A 17,974-nucleotide genomic window follows, 5' to 3' on the forward strand; every position below is an offset into this window, starting at 1 on the left:
TTACAGAGATTTTATATATTTGTCTATTATATTATCTACAATTTACCATTAAAATTTAGGCTAATTGTTTTATACATATATAAAAATATAATGTATACACCTCCATTTTGATAGTATAACATAAATAGTCAAAGCATATGATATATAATTTTTTCGGATTTTCGATGTGAATTAAAAGTTTATTTAAGAATATAGGAAAGTAAAATAAAAAATTATTGTTAAAATTGAAAAAAGATTCTTTTATATTTCATCAACACACGACTAAAACATGACCATTCCTGCAAGACAAGCATTTCTCTCATATAATTCATGATATTAAAACAATTTCCATATAACTTTATATACAATTTTTGTATGTGACTAGTAAACGTTTTCTAAAATATATACAATTCATTTTTTGGCACAGCCGGCTGTGACCATCGATTTTATTATATGCGACGTACGAGACAGAGAGAAAGAGAGCAACAGTTTAATTCCTCAATGATCCAAAATGCGTAAGTTGCCAGAAACAATTTTATTCTCCAGAATAGTTCCTGATGGTAAATCAATGCGTTCTCCATGATTAGCTATGATAATTACAGTTCCTCTTAGCGAAACTGATTTACCAAAAGTAACGTCACCCGAAACTGTCAAGTGATCCAGCTCCAAAACATCTGGTATCGATGCAAATCTTGTCAAGAAGTCCTTTACCTAAAGAAACCATAAAAATGATCTCTATTAGTTCTAAACGAAAATTAATTATATTATTATATTACTAATATAATTCAATTCATTATTTTATTACCTTTGCAAAATGATTATCTCCGAGTTTAATAAAGGGTGTAGTAGGGAACATTCTCTGTGAGCTCATTGTTAATGAGCCATTTTTCAATGCATATAAATTGCTCATGACCAATAAGAGATCTGATGTTTTTTTAACAGGCAAGAACCTGCTTCTTGGTACATGTATGCCTATGCTTCCTTCGAAGGTTTTCATAGCAGCACCTACAGCTGTTTCTAGTTGAATGACACTTTGGCCGGAGCTTAGTGTTTTATCGTTAACAATAATTTCTAGATTTAATTTGTTGGACTGCAAAACTCGTTGAATAGCTAGAAAAAAATGTTAATAATTTAACTTAAGTTATATAATATTAACTATGTTTAAAAACAGAAAATAAGGATTTTTATTAATCTTACCGCCTAATTTAATCCATAGATTGTTTGTATTGAAAAATTTAAAGGTTTTGACTGATTTAAAGTCATCTACATGTTCTTTAGGAACTTGCGCAATCTCGAGCAAACGTAATTTATCTTCGTACTGGATAAGAGTACCTCCCTGCAAAAAAATTACAGATCATTGAATATCAAGGTTCTTTTGTTGGAGCAATGTTAGGATAGAATTACTGTTCAATCAACGTTCTAAAAATATTTCTACTGCTTTACCTTAACGTCCGCTCGAGTTTTATCCGTGACCTCCATTACAAATTCCATTGGAGTATTTTCTTCCTTCGATAATAGTAATTGAAGAATTTTCGTGTCAACTGTGGCGCCCAAATTATCAATGTTTGATATAAAACAATATTCGCGTCCCTGTGTGTAGAATCATTTTTTGTGTATACATATATTTTACATTATCGGATTATTTTTAAAAAATACATGATTGAAATGAAGCCAGATAAAAATAGGACAATCGTCTACCTCTTTAATGAATTTGTTCAAAAGACCAGATCTGTTGAAGCTTTCATAGAAGTCACCGTGTCCTGGAGGATACCATCTAAAAGAAATTATATATTATTAATTTCCTGATAATTATATTATTTCACATATGCGAATAAATATAAAATATTTAAAAAAAAAACTAACGAATCCATATCTTCTTGTACATCTACATCCTTAGCTATGGGCAGTAAAGTGTCTGTATTTATTCTTGGATAGGAGCTCTGACTAAATGTATAAATTTGCACATCGATTCCTTTATACTTTCGGATTATTCTTGAGGTGTCTTCCTCCGTATTAAACGAGTTCATAAGAACTAACGGAACACTCGCGTTATAGGTTCTATTCAGATACTGAAAACAAAAAATCAAATTAATTTTGCGCCCATAAAAATTGGTTTGGTGTCCAGTGATAAATATAATTTTGCATTAATGACTTTTATCTTCTATCCCTCCCTTGGAACTACTCATAAATCAGTGAATTTAACAGCTCTACAATTACCTCGATTTGCTGAACTGTAAGGTCCAGAAAGGTAAGACCATTGCGGACCACAATAACGGATTTAGGGCCATGACATCCCATGCTCGTTCCCAAGCCTCCATTCAGTTTAACGACGATCAGCTTATTCAACATAACTCTTATCTCTTCTGGAGTAGGAGTCCTCAATGAATCGTAATCCCTTATCTAAAAACACAACATATTTATATAACGCCAATTCACGAATAACCAAAAATCGATCGACAATTGAAATGAACCAAATTAAAAATAAAGTTTATAATTAAAATCCAAAACAAACAAGGACCATTTTATTCGGTGCAAAAGGACATGCATCATCGCGCAGACGTCAGTATTAATACTGAGATTCGCAAATATACAGGATGTACAGAAAACAATTTTGCATGTCATCTGCATCGCAATAACAAATTAATCACACCATTGACAGGGACTACTATGAATTCAGATTCAAATTTGTGGGTAAAATTTAACACGAGCAGACGTACAAAAAATTACGTAACTATAGTACATTTATGAGTCCAAAAGTTACTAGTGAAACTGAACGACTATATAGTTGAATTTAATTTAAATAAAATACTAGATATATATATATAAATTAATTTTTTTTAAGTTTTAATGAAATTAATTAAATAATTGTCAGGTTTTTTGTTATTATGCAATATTTACAGAATTTTCAGGGAGTTTTTGGATCCTGTCCCAGTCTAGGGAGGGTCCTTCTTCTTCAAGGAATCTTCTAAATAGTTTTGTATAGCCATCGAACATCCTTTGGAATTCATCCTTATCTTTTTCTGGAGATGTTTCCAGCAGATTGTCCAATTCTTGCTGCAGCTCTATTTCAGCATCCTGCTTGGTCCTCTTCCTGAATGCCTGGGTATCTGAAGGACTTCTCGTGTGACCACGTGCCTGATAATGTTTAGCGAAAAAAAAATATATATGTAATTAATTGAATCATAATTTACTTTCTTTTTAGATCTGCCTCCAAATTTCGTTGTCGCTAACGTCAATCATCCTTAATAAATTTATGATAAAAAAAAATGTTTAAAGATAAAAACCGTTTTTCTATACAAATTTACGTATAATATAAATAAAATAATTTGTATGATTAGCTATAGTAAATTATCCTGTCAAATTCTCATTAAAAAAATAATAGGCTCGATTAAAATTAATAATTATTCTATGAAAGTTTTTTATGCTAAAATTGTCGTATTCAATCTGATCAGCTGAAGCTGGATTAAAAATTATTTATCAAAAAACGTCAGTAAAGTTATTAACAAATGAACCACTTTTTTGTGGGTTTTTCATTTTTCTAAGTGGCACTTGTTTACTCTCTCCACTGTCTTTTATATCTCATGGAATACTTTAAATTGTAAAATATATAAAAATTTTCTATTCTTAATTGCTAATTTAAAATAATTTCCATGTTAAATGTCATGATAACCGTCGACTCTTTAAAGCTGCTTTGTTTTATTCTATTTTAACATGTATACGTGTTTGTACCGTGTATCGTTTTAAACTCCAACTTATGCGTAAAATTATTTTCGTACTTGGTAGATATTTTTATTGGAAAGTATATACTTTTTAAATTTCTCAATCGGAAACTTATAATGCGCGGACAGCGAAAATGCAAAAATTCCAGACGGTAAGAATATTAATCGCAGTGAAATTTTCTTGCAAAACTGCAATTACGGATAGAATACAAATTTTCCTTGTGTAATTTGGTACAGGCGAGTCGTTTGATCATCATTGTGAAACTGGGGTGACACGATAAGAAAAGATCAGCTGATAATGGAAAACATTAAAATCGTTAGAAAAATGCATTATTCCTTAATGGTTGTTTACAAGTAAAAGCACTCGTATAAATAGGATAGGCAAACAAAAAATACAATAATTAAAAAGAGGTAACAAAGCTTAAATATTCCATTTAGCAGGCAATGTTTAGTCAAACGTTTTCTTTTTGTTAGAGACTATCGGCTAAACCAATTAAGTGCTGCGCGAAATGTAAAGTACAGTTAAAATAAATATTAACGGTGTATATGTATAAAAATAAATGAGAAGGAGCGCGATAACGCATATATAAAATTTAAAAGCTTTCATTATATATTTTAATTTAAAGTACAAAATATCCATGAGCCTGAGTGTCGTGTTCCAACGGTTCCTAATAATTAACATCACAACGCGTGTAAAATTTCCAACGGTTATAACAGTAGTCGAGTGCCCCCCCCCCCCCCCCCCCACCGCCCATTAGTGAATAAATTATCAATCCAACACTCCGCGTGAGTTAAGATTACGTTTAATCTTTTAATCCTTTCTACGCGCCTCAATTGTCCCAGTCCTATTTTGAAAGCAATGAAAAAAATCATCAAACGTTTCAAACTTCTCAGAAGTTACTAACTTCCTACCTCCCTCGATTCGAATGCTATGTAACACAAGTAATAACTGGTTGATTAGTCAGTTTCTAATATTTAGGGGCCAACAAACATTAAAATATAGAATTGAAATTACTTTATACAAGAGTGAAATAGTCTGAATAAATATTATGATGGAATTTTTGTTTATATATACTTGTTAAGTTTTCTAACCAATCAGACAATGTGTCATTTTTAACATATTATACTGAATGACTTGCTAAGTTATATAATTTTCATCCAATTGACGATGGAATTTCACTGTGTTTTCACAATTAATGTTGTGGCGTAACGCAATTATTTATAGAGAATAATGCGAAAGATTCTGTGAACAACAAGTACCACTATGTCATCTCTTGGAAGATTAATTATTTTCTCACTTATTTACACTCGTTTACTTACTTCAATTACATGGCATAAAATGATTTAGCAATATTGTATATTGTTCTAAGTATCATCCGATAAACACTAGCGCCACAGTCTCCATTCTCTTACATGTTTAATTCATCTTCATATTATATTTTACATTTATATTCTTCTATGTAACTAAATCACTTCTAATTATCACGTAAATCTAATGAAACTACAATTTATGTTATCCCGAAATTGCTCTAAATTTTATTTTTGTAAGAATTCTCAATTGTATATCTTGCTAAAAATAATTAAATAAAACTGTTGTCCTTGGTCACATAGACTATGTTGAAAACTATTATAAAACACGCGATAAACTAGAAAATTGGCGTAAAAAAACTTGGAAAATCAAGGGACAATTAATTGATGATAAAATCAAAGAATCTTATTTATGTTTCTATCTTTTCTTCACTTGAGAGAACTTACTTTTAAAAGATATTCCATTTTCGAAGTAGTTATTCAGAAACGTTCAGAGCGGAAAAGAATTAACCGCCAAGCTTGTGTGTTGACTTTTGGCAAAAATACACAGTGGACAAAGGGGACTACTCACGGAGAGAAAATTCAAAAATGTAAACAAAGAAAGGCAAAAAATTCTGATGCGGTACGGTGACGTTTCATTCGATTAACAAGTAGTATCAAGATTGGGAGTCACTGCGAGCCTAAAATTCGAACTTTAACGACTTTAACACTAGATTGCCTGAAGAAGTAAAGTCATTTTGACTGCTTTTTAATTTCAGTTAGAAAAATAGTGTTTGTAATAATAGAATTTCTTAGAATATTAAGACTTTTTATACATAAGCTTGTATAAAGTCTTAAAATCCTAAGAAATTCTATTAATTCTATTATTATATACATATTTTCCTCTAACTGAAATTAAAAAGCAGTCAAAATGACTTTACTTCTTCAGGCAATCTAGTGTTAACAGAAATGTCGGAATTCCGTCGTGCGAGCAACAACGAACGCATCGAGACTGATTTTCTTGTGGCTCTGTCTGGCTGTAAATACATTTCGTTATTATCACTGTGACCTTCGACTGCGTTATCAGTACTGGCACCTTGTTAGAGCATGTAACCCTTTCGTATAACCTCACTTCTCACAAAGCTTCTACTTTCTTCAACTGTAGGAAATTTTTCGTCTGCTAGTTGAAAAACTATTAATTTTCTTTTCGAGACTTAATATCTTTAATTGCAAATACTGTCAACAATCGCACAAAACATATAAATTAAAGAAGAAAGAAACACAAACTTTTTTGAACTTAGTTCTTAACCTAAAACTGCTAAAGGTTAGTTAAAGAGGAGTTTTTTTTCACACTTCTAAAAAATAATATGAAAATTTATTAAGAAGAAGAAAGGTAGCAATAATGATATTTTTGACCTTTTTATTTTATCAACACGTGTACAAATCAAGATCATGCAGAAATCATCATCAGCCCACACGATTTTTACGTGACCCTCCCTTCCTTATCAACTTACATCATCCTATACAAAACTGTATCACCAACCCCACTTCATTCGAAAAGCATTAACTTGCTTGAATGTCATTTGGAGACAATTCAAGCTTTTTTTAGTCATAACTACTCAGTGAGTTAAACATTTCCCTTAGATAAGAGCTATTATGTCACTGATAAGAAATTCTTCAGACAATACTGCATTGTTTTAACGAATAAGAGCCACGGTCTTTTCTTGTTTACAAAGCTTGCATTAATAACATTCCGAAAGGAAAATCGAGACAGATAAACTTTCATCGAAAATGCTACTATAATCTAGGAAAAGCATAAGAAATAATATTATTATTATGACTGTATAACTGTCCCAGATGTTTGAGGTTCTAATTGAAAATATTAAATTTAAGTATTATTTAATTGTAATAGAGAAATATTAATTACAAATGATGAGCTCATCAGTAAAATACGAATTATTTTATGAGTGAAGTATTCGATTGTGTGACTTATATTAATCATAATTAATATGGTAGCACTCTATATAGAATGGCTACAAGCGCTTTATAGCATGATTAAAATTAAGGTGTTTACAAGTTTTAGTAAAATTTACCTTCCTATCGTCGACAGCGAGCATTCTTGTCCTTTGACGAGACAGCTTTGCTGAGTTGGTTGGTGGCCCTCAAGAGCCACTGCAAGGTCAAGAGAAGGACAAAAATAGGCGTGAATACCTGTATCTTCTTTGTGGTATTCGAATTTGGAACGGATTCAAACTTGCTAGTTTGAATTTCGAAAGCTTACAAATAAAAAACTTAAAATTTTCTTGAAAATGAAACAATCTTTCTAGTAAATCCGACGAGTACAACCTTAACTGACGTTTTAGCGTTGATACTTGATCCTGAGAATCAGACTCGGCCAGTCTCGCCGGTTTTCGGACAGAAAACGTAAAAAAAAGTCTCTACTGGCGAGGTTAACGGTTTAAATGGCTCTGTGGATCTCGAAGTATTCCATTGCCATTTTAAATTAAATTCTAATAAGCTTTAACATTGAGGAACCAAATGACCCATCGTGAAAGAAAACAGATTTTACCTTATTTATTATAGAAAAGACAGATGTACATATGTTGAAAATTTCACAGTCGGCTTGGTTTGGTGGTAGATTTGTTTTCGATCAATATTCGTTTGCGCGGTTTATTTGAATATAAATCGCATTGTGTGATGTTTATTCTGTAAAATTGATCAAAATAGAATTAATAGTCACTTAGCAATTAATTTGTTTGTTTTACCTACCTGTGCAATTATCTTTATTTCTTGAAAATTATTAAAATAATTGGCTCCAACGAAATGTTAGTCTATTTTTTGGTAAATTTATCTTATCTAAATTAGCTTTTATCACTATCCAACCTTAAAAAAATAAAGGTTTGATTCATACTGCATACGCCATTACATTTTTTTATCTAAAAATTGCCGTAATTGGTTCTATATTTTTTATATCACGTGATGAAAAATAATCTAATCATTTTGGCTTCCGCTATAAAAAGATTCTATAAGCATGTATATATATGCGGAGAAATTTAGGAATGTACAAAGAGAAATAATAAATTTACAATTTATAACAATAAAACACTTTATTAAGTATTATTAAATTATACATATAAATATATGCATTAGGGTCAATATTCAAACAAATTTTTGTTCTTTAACACTAAACCTATCATGATGAAATGATCGTCATCTCAATGTGTGCGAATATGAATAAAAATAGTTTATTTAGAAATAGTAAATATTTTATAATCTTTAACTCCTTCAAAACAAATGTGTTGGATAGATTTAGTGTTATAATTCTCCTGACCTTTTGCCGTAATAAAAGTAGAAAATATCGAAACTTTCAATGAAATTTACAGCTAAGAAATACTTTGGTTCGCATTTTTATACACTTCTTTGTTAGTTAATTACTTTGATTCGCAAGTATTTCTCAGTATAATCGATTAAAGATACTTACGAAGCATAATGTAAAAAAGAATTATCATTAAAAGAGAGCAATTTTCCGTGCGTGAACCAGCGGAATGAATATCATTATCATGCTTTTGTTTTCCTGATTGCGTCGTACACAAATCGCTGAAATCCTCGTCCTCGCACAGATCATAAATCGTAGTTGCTCGTGGTTCGTAAAAGACTCTCGCTCTCCTAGCTAAAATCAGTAAAATTACCATTTAAAAACATTGTTGATTTTTCACTTAGTTAAATTATTTTCAAATACTTACATGAGTCATAGTAGTCGTAAATTGAGACAGGAACAGGTTTTTGTTTGACTACCTTGTGTGTTCTGAAGGCAGAAACTGTTGGGCAGTACTCCTGTCTCACCATCTAAAAATGACATTCAAATTTTACAGGAATTTCGTAAAAAGCTGACTTTAATTCAAATCATTTGTCAGGTCTGGAACATTACTTTATCGAAATAGAGCACCACCATGGTATCGCCATTTCGTGTCTCGACTCTCTTCACATTCTGCGATACTTCTAAGCTCGGCAGAGTGTCCCTGTCAACTGTAAACCCTGAGGGAAGAGAGACTTCCATCACCGCCATATTACTTTCATTAGCTTCTTTTGTCGGTACAAATCTAAAAAATAATATAAAACAGAAATGATTGTTTAAAGGACCACTCGATTTTTCGTAAATTACTTAAATTTACCCTGAACAAATGGACAATTGCAGATGATTAGCATTGGAATTCTTGTCGACTTGGGGATCCAATGTAAACAATGGCCAAGCTCCAGTTACGTTTAGATTGTATTGAGAAGATACTTGAACCAGTGCGAATCCTGTGCCTGACGCAGTGATATTTACTAATCGTGTTTTCTTGGGCAACTAGAGTATTGAAACAGTAATTAAATTAGACCGAATAATCAAATAATTAGAAAAGAGAAAAAACTAATTACCAAATGTTTCTGTAGAATCATAACGTTTCCAGAGTTGATATTAATATAATTTTTTCCACCATCTTCGTAAGTGAACGTTATTCTGATATCATTGTTTCTGCTGGCTAATCTCTCACCCAATTTAGCAAGAGCATAAATTCCTATTACGGTATCTTGAGTGGAAGCAAAACCACCCTCAGAATTTCTTTGTTTCACCATCCATTTCATGATATCAATAGAATCAGTCAGAAGATTCTTATTAAGATAAGTCAGAAGGGCGTAAGAAGTCATCTCGACGTCTACCGACCTTGGTAGTGAATACCAAGGATTCTTATTGTTGCTGGGAGTAGGTTTGCTCCACCATTTAAAATCATTTTCAGTTTTGGCTGCGTTTTGTAGCATATTGAACGCAGTAACTTCGTATGAGTGCCTTGCTAAATTAAGGACATAGGTACAAAGACTCAAAGCATATACGTCTCTCTCATCCAAGTCCTCCATATTTCTAATAACGTAGTTGACCCCTTTGTTGATGGTGTTCCTGAATTTATCACTGGAATCCGGTTTCTCAAGGAAGGCGATTAATGTGAAAGCCGTCAAAGCCAAACCTTTGGCAGCACCGCCTTGCATATCCCTGTGACTAACTTTACCGACTTCTGGAAAACTACCATTAGCTGCCTGATTATTCGACAACCACGTTAAAGCATCGTTGATAATTCTATCTTCCACTGCCACATACTGAGCTGCTTGCTTAAAGGATTTAGCCACGAATGCTGTTAACCATGTGCTACCACTAGCATCCGACATACCAAAAGCACTGAATGAACCGTCCTTGTGTCTATACGTCAATTCTTGTTGGTAACCAATCTCCAAATATTTCAAGGCTTTGCTTTGAATTGCCGGTGTTAATTGATTCGTATTCCTTAAGTAGTTGAGAATTACGATGTTTGGCACAAAGTTTAACATGTTTTGCTCCCCGCACCCCGATGGCATTTTGATCAAATTTGCTAGATTTGGAATGCTAGGTCCTAGAATGTCTCCTACGGCGGAGATTTCTACATGCTCAGATCCAGACACTGCGTTTTTAGGAATATCCACGCTGATATTTGTTTTTAGACTCCTTTGATTTCGTAAATCAATAAAAATTGCTCTGTTCCTGTACTGTGTCTCTCCTTCGGCCTAAAAGTTTGTATCAAATAATAATTGTGACTTTGTTTAAATTAATCAATTTGAAATATACCTTCACTAGCAATTTATGCTCAACGATATCCTTAGCCACGCGACCATCGGCAATAGCTTTTATTGTGATGTACCCAAGTTTCTGAGGAATAATTAGGAATGATACACTGGAACCAGAATTTGCCTTTACTTCGATCTGCTTCTTACGATACACCTCTAATTCTGGAAATCATTCAAATGCTTCAATACGGTTCAAAGAAAATTCACTAAAATTATGTGATTGATCAGTGAATATACATACTTGGCGCATCATTTACGTCATTGGAAACTTCAGCGAATTCAAATTCATCAGCGTTTTCTAACAAAACTTCACAAATCAGATCCTTGTTCATATAGTTAAATACTACAATTGGTATAGCAACAGTTTCACCACGAATCACAGAGTATGGCAGATCCATTGATAAAAAGAAAGGTCTGAAGACTTTGAGCTGTAACATTAAAAAAATTATATTCTCTCCCTATTTCATACCCTAGAGTACATATAATTGTTTAATTTATTAAAATCTAAAAATATTATTTTACTTTTCTCGGTTGCTCTATGAGACCTAATCCATGAACGTCATTCACAGAAAAAGCAGTGAGAATCCAGGAGGTGATTGAATCTGGTACTGCTCGTCTCAATTCTGTCCTTCCTTCTGGCCTGATGAAAAAAATATCTTATACATCAACTCTCAATCATCGAAATTATTTGTTATTCTATAGAGTCAGGAAAGGTATAGTATGTCAAATGAAGAGATTAGAGAAATAAGAATGAACAGAATTTTGCTTGGCAAAGTGAAAAATATTTGCAATATATATATATATAAAGCTCACTCCATTAGAACTTATTTACAAGAAAACTATACAAAAAACACAATAATGTGTGAATAAAATGAATGGAACTATTTCATTAATAATATTTGAATAATTTTGTGAAGATCCTCTGATTTAATTAATTAGTCAATTATAGTTAATGCAGTAGTTCCAATGATTATTTTACTATACAGCTCACAGAAAAAGAAAATATAAAAAAAGTTAAAACTATGTACGAAAGCATGCACATAAAGCTATGATATACAACATAAATAAATACCCTGAAGAGAAGTTCGTAAAAAGCCATGTGTTTAAGATGTCATGCATAAGGAAAACACGGGGCTTATTCCACACAGGGAATGGGATGCGAGAAAATGCGTAAGGACCTGCCAATGGTGGCCTTGTTGCTAATCTGTGTGTAACGGGTGGACCAATGTCAGGCCTAAGAGTAGATGCCCCATGTGATGCGCCTTCTATTCTACCACTTAGATTCCCTGGCTGCCCTGTAATCCAATCCCATTTATCATATTGCCACAAAACAAACGTATGCTATTTCTAACATATTGATGGTACAAATTATGAACTGCTGTTATAAAAGAGAATTTTCATATTTTTTCTTCTGCCAATCCTGAAAACAATGAAGCTTCGATCACCCCATAACCAAATTTATTTACACTAAAATCCTTCACCCTTTTTGCAAAGAAATTAACACTTTTGCTGTTAATCATAAGATAATTATTTCATATAAATAGCAAATGTTTTAATAAACATTGATTTATGTATGCGTTGAAATTTTTGTTAGATGAAAAAGATAGAAAGAATAAAGTTCAGTTTAGTCTAGTAATAAGTTATGAGAAAAGTGTAAAGAAGCTTTAGGCTTTTACAGTGTAATTATTTGAAACCCTTTTAAAATTTGAGAGAAAGAAGGAAAAATGAAACGAAGATTGAAAAGGTATGGAAACTAAATTTCTATAATCAATTCTTTGGCATTACCCAGCATCAAGCGTTTGCCAAAGCCAAGTTTCGGGGAAATTCTTGCGAACTTTGACTTTCTCGGACGGGAATGTAGCTGGAGCTGAGCCCGCTGCAGCAGTTGCAAACATCACTCCATCCAAACTAGATCTGTAGTATACTATGCACATACAAGCCTTTTGTTAAAAATTAAATTGGTTTTAGTCTGGTGAGTTTCAGCAATAGACTCTCGCCGACACTAATCTAATCATTATTTTTCATGCCTTGATCAAAATTTAACTGAAATACTTCGAATATCCATTACAATGTTTCAAATTCTTTCTAGAACAAAAATATATTACTTACGAAGAGGGAAGTTCTCATGTACATATCCATTGGTGAGAATGGTGACTCCAGATTTCTAGTAAAAAAGAAGTTAAAGAAATTAATTTAAGTTTTGGTCAGAATTAATTTTGATTGCAATATTTTTTGCCACCTTAAAAACATCATCTGCTGTACCGGATCCAGGCCGCCAGAAGGAACGACCAAAGTCCAAATCAGAGTAGGGAGATTCCTCCACGTTGTCGTAAGATCTTAGCTCCTTCATAACTTGACTCTAAAACAATGATAATATTATAAAGGAATTTTAAAAAATAACTCGTGTTTTATGCAATTCTTAAACATACTAGTGAGATATCGTTTCCAGATTTTAAAAGCAGTGACCGCTGATCAACTCCTAATAATCCAATATAAGAGTTTGGTTTGGAAGATACTAGAAGGCTAACGTCATCTCCGGGTTCAGTTTCTCCAGGTGTGACTTGAATATCCACCTTTTTTAATAAGATAAAAAATATACAAAATTTCTTTGTTTTCTTTTTTCTGCAATTCTATCACTTACAAAATTCTGTAAAGCTCCTTTAAGCTCTACATCTAAAGCATCAGCTATAACTTCTCCATCTTCAAGTAAGTAATAAACAATAATGTGCGCTGTAGGAGCCATGATAGACCTCGCAAAAATACTAAAATAACAACAATTTAATTAGAAAAATCAAAAATGTCTATAAATGCCTTATTTAAAAAATGCTTACTGGAAGGTTACAGTGCTATTTCCACGAGCATTAAACGAGCCTACATCAACGATATCTCCACGAGCAAGAACCTCATAATTTAAATATTTTAACGGAGACGTAGAATTTACTTCAATCACTATATCACTATTTACCTATAATAAATTGTAAATCATAAATTGCAGTTAAAATATACAATTTCTTATGCTTATTTGCTAGAGATAATTTTAAACTTACTGAAGGTTCTTCAGTTATCAGAGTAGCTTGGATATATTCGTTGCTTCTTGACATAGCTTGATTAGTTTGTGGGAACCATTGGTGAAAATTCAAATATTGAGCCTAAATTAAGTTGATTTTATTAATATGAAAGCTGATTAAGAATTGCGCTTAGAATTACCTCGATATTTAAGGGGAGAGACAAATTATTTTCACTTTTAGCAGGATAAAAGTCTAATTGAATCATTCCATTTACATCCAGCATTTTTGTCATATTAAAATAAGCTGATGGATTATAAGTATATCCATAAGCAATCAACACAGGGTTCTTATTATCGCGTACTGGAGAACCATCGTGATAAGCTAATTTAATCTATAAAAACAAAAATTAATTAAGAAAAGCTTTGAAAGACTTCATTAAAATTAAAGTAATTATCTTACAAAAGCTGTATATTTTAATCCAGGTTTATAATACTCAGAAGTTTTTATTAATTCCATGGTATATTTATGCTTGTAAAGAGTCATCTTCATTGACGTATTTTGCCTCCTTCCAGTTAATGCTTCTTCAACTGCTACATCAATCATAATTGGTCTTTCATAGTCATCAGATAATCTACAGGATTTAAAAATAGTAAAAATCATGTATTATAAACTTGTTTGTGTTGATAAAGCATTTATTACCTTAATTCAGACATAATGTCAAAGTCAACAGTGGCTTTTCCAGTAAAATTAGATAATACTTTTCTTACGGGTGATTGGAAAATTGGTTGAATAATTCCAGAAAAAATATCTGGATACGCAGTAATGGTTGCTTCTCCTTTGACAGGTTTTCCATATGTGTACCTTTAAGAAAAATGCAAAATAAATATCTTTTCAATTCATCACTATTTCTTAATAATTACTTACTTAGCCGAAACAGATACTGGAATTTTCCCTTCCTTAAATGTTAAATGCTCTGGTGCATCTATGGTGACCTCAAATTTGGGCAAAACATACTCAGCAACTGTAAAATCTTTTTCAAAAGTTTGACCAGCTACATTTGCAACAATTTTCCATTCACCCAACACTGGGAATTCTGATAGCTCCAGCTCTCCACTGAAAATCCCACGAGTTAATGGTGGTCTACTCCATTGTTTAATTCTATTTCCACTGCCATCCTTTAAAAATTGATTACTCAAAATCTTCTAATTTTTTGGGCATTAATTAATATTTTATAATTTACTTACAACGATATAGACATCTAATTGTCTTGTCAAGCTTGGACGCATATTTGAATCCAGAACAATGCATCTGAACAAAACTTTAGTACCTGGTTTATAAATTGCTCTATCTGTTATGATAAAAGTTGAATAACTTTTATGAATATATTCGATTGTTGTAGAATTTGAGAATTCAATTCCTGATAGAGAGCGAACAGAAAGTCTGTATGTTCCAGGGGAGGTTTCACCAATCTACATAAAACATGCTATTATTAAATTTATAATGGTGAAAATGAAAAATAACATAAGCAAAATTAATTATACCTCTAATCTAGCAATTCTTTTTGAATAAGGTAAAACTTCAACCGTTTGGGAGGCACTGAAACGTTCTCCATTATCCAAATCTCCACTGAGTTCAACAAAAACCGTTGATATGGTTGAGATACCAGCAGTGCTTACAGCTACATGATATTCCGAATCTGGTCTTACAACACTTGGTGCTGTGATTGTGTAAAATCTGCAAAAATAGTAGAATTACACTCCCTGAAGGTACAATATCATAAAACAAAAATAAATAAGTGATATTTACAGAGTTGTTTGTTTTGATTTTAAATGTAAATGTAAAGACCAAAATACGAAAAATTGAAGCGATATAACAAGCAATTGTATAAAATAATGTTTGAATATTATAAAATTAACAGAATTTGGATTCGGAATATAAACGATTTTATAAGCCATGATGAAACGATGAGGTCATAGCTGATAATGCTTGATCAAATATTCCTTTAAAAATGTTACGGTAGCTCGGGTAGTTCAGAATTCAGACAGCGTTTGGAATGTATACAAATGAAAACAAAATGGCCGGATCGAAAAAAAAATTCAAATCACTGAACACATGACCTTATCTGTAATATTTTTATACTAAATTTTAACTTTATGCAATCTTTCTACATTCTATATCTTGTAAACAAATAGTTATTTTAGAAAATTTCATTTACTTACGATTCTGCGGATGCATAGTTAATAAATACTAAAATAAAAATGCAGCGATAAAACGCTAGCCAATCCATTATTGATCTCTGAAAAAAATATCTTACATAAGTCATTAAATTTTTATTGTAATTGGAATAATTACTTTATGATTATTTTATGTAAGCCGGACTAATAATTAATGTTTTAAATGAAGGATCTAAAAACCATCCAAAATAGAATCTGGAAATATAATGGATGGAATAATCCAATAATTTCCTTTTTAAATTATTTAAGACAAAAACTGATTTATAAGACTAGACACCTTTGATTAAGTTAAAATCGTTAAAGGTAAAAAGTTAATCAAATTAGTCAAACACGTAAAACACAAAACTCTCTATAGAATTATTTTTTATTATTGCTAAACAGATTTTATTTATACTGCAAGAGAGAGTAAAGTAGAATTTTTCCTTTACGATCGCGATAAATGTTATTGTGAGCAAACTTTGTTAAGGATCAAGCGTTTTCCTTTGATCATTGAAAAAGAATTTTATTTGTTACAGCGGGATTTTCCCGTATAATTATAATAGTTAAAAATACCATTTAACAATAGGGAAGATTTTGATTGTTTTATAGTTATATAAGGCTGTCACGAAAACAAATTAAATAGTGAGATTAAATCAACCAAAGATTACAATGGTACACGTTCTATTTACCATCTTTTCACCGTTCTCGGAGTGAAAAATAAAGTAATGATGAGAAAAAAAGCGAACAATGGTAAAATTAGGTTATTGGAGTACGGGTAAAAATCTTTCACTAGTTTTAACATATGTCAATGTTATATTAAGTAAAGTATTTGGAGATTTTTCTAGTATGGTAAAAAAATTTGAAAAGTAACTAACGAAGAGTCGATAAAGCCAACTGACGAAATGTTTTGTGTATGTACAGTATGCAGGTAATGCTGCAAAAAATAGGAGGGAAGGGCTGATGACAACATAAAATTACGCAACTGATTGAGCTTCTCATTGGTGGATTCGACCGATTTGGAAAACGATCACGTATGCCATCATTATTTATACACGCGACATGTCACACATGAAATCATCGAGAATTCACTGCCATTCGGGCATTCAATTCTCTCACCTTAAAATACCCGGAAGTTCACATGTTTGTGCTGCTGACGCGACTCGAATTTTAACGTCGATGAAAAAATTTCTGCCGAAAGCGTGGATTATTTTGTCAAAAAGCAACAAACGAAAAAAGCTCGTATTACAAAGAATGCTGAAAAAACAACAGCATAATACCAGGTATATCCAAAAATAAACGAAATCACTCGTATACGATAAAATATTCCTTTTTTGAGCCTTAACAACAACACAAAAGTAAAAACCAGTATTTAAAGTACTAACAAACCTTTCACAAAGTATTCGCATAAAACGACACAAAAGTTTAAAGGTAAATAATAAGCACTATTACAGGATTGAGGAAGGAAGTGAGAAAAATTGTGATTTGCGAAAGAGGATGTTGCCGATTGAAGTTAAACCTTGGATAATTGTAAGTTAGGTAATTCGTGTAAATAAAGCAGAAGCGGTTAGGTTTGGATCGTAGGAACTGGATCCTGTGTTAAGAAATGGTAGAATGGTATTTGGGTGGTTCAGATGATTTTGTAAGTGTTTCATTGGTGGTAACAAATATATATGAGTGAGGAAATAGCTTTTCTTGGTCTTAGACTCACCTGGTGGTAATGAGAGATCAAAGGGAAGATCTTCACCGATGACTATCGGTTCAAGAATTTCGGTAAAATGGCACGAATAACGTTGAGACTTTTTTGCAAGAAACGTAACGAAGTGTGACAAAGTGGCGCAGAACTGCCAATGATGGCCGCGAGAAAGCGGATCGCAGGAAACAGGTTTGCCTTCGATCTCCACTGCTCCCTGAAGTCCCTGGTTTACTCTTTACCGTTAGGGAGAACCGTGACGAGATCACCTCCTTCTTCTCCAACTTTACCACCACCACCTTTTCCTCCTTCCTTTCTTCCACCGGACGCCGGGCCCAAACCAAATATGCTCAGATCCGATGCATCTCCCGTGCAAGCCCCCTCATCATTATCCACCATTCTTACTCATCCAAACCAACTCCGCCCTTCTACTTTTTGTTTCCT

The 17,974-nt window shown here is 32.3% G+C and overlaps 2 protein-coding genes across 8 annotated transcripts; both read right to left on the reverse strand.

The window, feature by feature from the left end:
- Positions 1 to 212: 212 nt before the first annotated feature.
- On the reverse strand, positions 213 to 7,355 carry UGP (UDP-glucose pyrophosphorylase). 4 transcript variants are annotated; one of them, XM_066740259.1, is made up of 10 exons: positions 5,927 to 6,020; positions 5,454 to 5,686; positions 2,878 to 3,114; positions 2,197 to 2,379; positions 1,843 to 2,048; positions 1,678 to 1,753; positions 1,423 to 1,569; positions 1,177 to 1,315; positions 785 to 1,089; positions 213 to 690 (listed from the first exon to the last, which is right to left on the reverse strand). In XM_066740259.1, exons 2-10 carry the CDS (start codon positions 5,469 to 5,471, stop codon positions 478 to 480), a joined length of 1,524 nt encoding a protein of 507 aa, XP_066596356.1. In that variant the 5' UTR covers positions 5,472 to 5,686; positions 5,927 to 6,020; the 3' UTR covers positions 213 to 477. The 4 variants fall into 4 exon arrangements, with proteins under 4 accessions (XP_066596356.1, XP_066596357.1, XP_066596354.1 ...); XM_066740260.1 differs by having other exon boundaries at positions 5,454 to 5,698; positions 5,927 to 5,987; XM_066740257.1 differs by lacking the exons at positions 5,454 to 5,686; positions 5,927 to 6,020 and adding an exon at positions 7,079 to 7,355.
- Positions 7,356 to 8,079: 724 nt separating this feature from the next.
- On the reverse strand, positions 8,080 to 17,838 carry LOC136781240 (CD109 antigen-like). 4 transcript variants are annotated; one of them, XM_066740083.1, is made up of 23 exons: positions 17,549 to 17,838; positions 15,847 to 15,923; positions 15,169 to 15,361; positions 14,872 to 15,096; positions 14,552 to 14,802; positions 14,327 to 14,488; positions 14,087 to 14,258; positions 13,827 to 14,018; positions 13,667 to 13,768; positions 13,451 to 13,584; positions 13,261 to 13,381; positions 13,049 to 13,192; positions 12,859 to 12,978; positions 12,729 to 12,783; positions 11,692 to 11,914; positions 11,142 to 11,259; positions 10,861 to 11,047; positions 10,621 to 10,781; positions 9,405 to 10,559; positions 9,158 to 9,333; positions 8,914 to 9,085; positions 8,729 to 8,831; positions 8,080 to 8,655 (listed from the first exon to the last, which is right to left on the reverse strand). In XM_066740083.1, the coding sequence occupies exons 2-23, from the start codon at positions 15,912 to 15,914 to the stop codon at positions 8,453 to 8,455; spliced, it is 4,437 nt and encodes a 1,478-aa protein (XP_066596180.1). In that variant the 5' UTR covers positions 15,915 to 15,923; positions 17,549 to 17,838; the 3' UTR covers positions 8,080 to 8,452. The 4 variants fall into 4 exon arrangements, with proteins under 4 accessions (XP_066596180.1, XP_066596179.1, XP_066596178.1 ...); XM_066740082.1 differs by lacking the exon at positions 17,549 to 17,838 and adding an exon at positions 16,530 to 16,667; XM_066740081.1 differs by lacking the exons at positions 15,847 to 15,923; positions 17,549 to 17,838 and adding an exon at positions 15,434 to 15,664.
- Positions 17,839 to 17,974: the final 136 nt, after the last annotated feature.

Source organism: Prorops nasuta, unplaced genomic scaffold (genome assembly GCF_024137725.1).
Source record: "Prorops nasuta isolate Cenicafe-Biocafe unplaced genomic scaffold, Cenicafe_Pnas_1.2 PNAS00022, whole genome shotgun sequence".
Taxonomy (NCBI): Eukaryota; Metazoa; Arthropoda; class Insecta; order Hymenoptera; family Bethylidae; genus Prorops; species Prorops nasuta.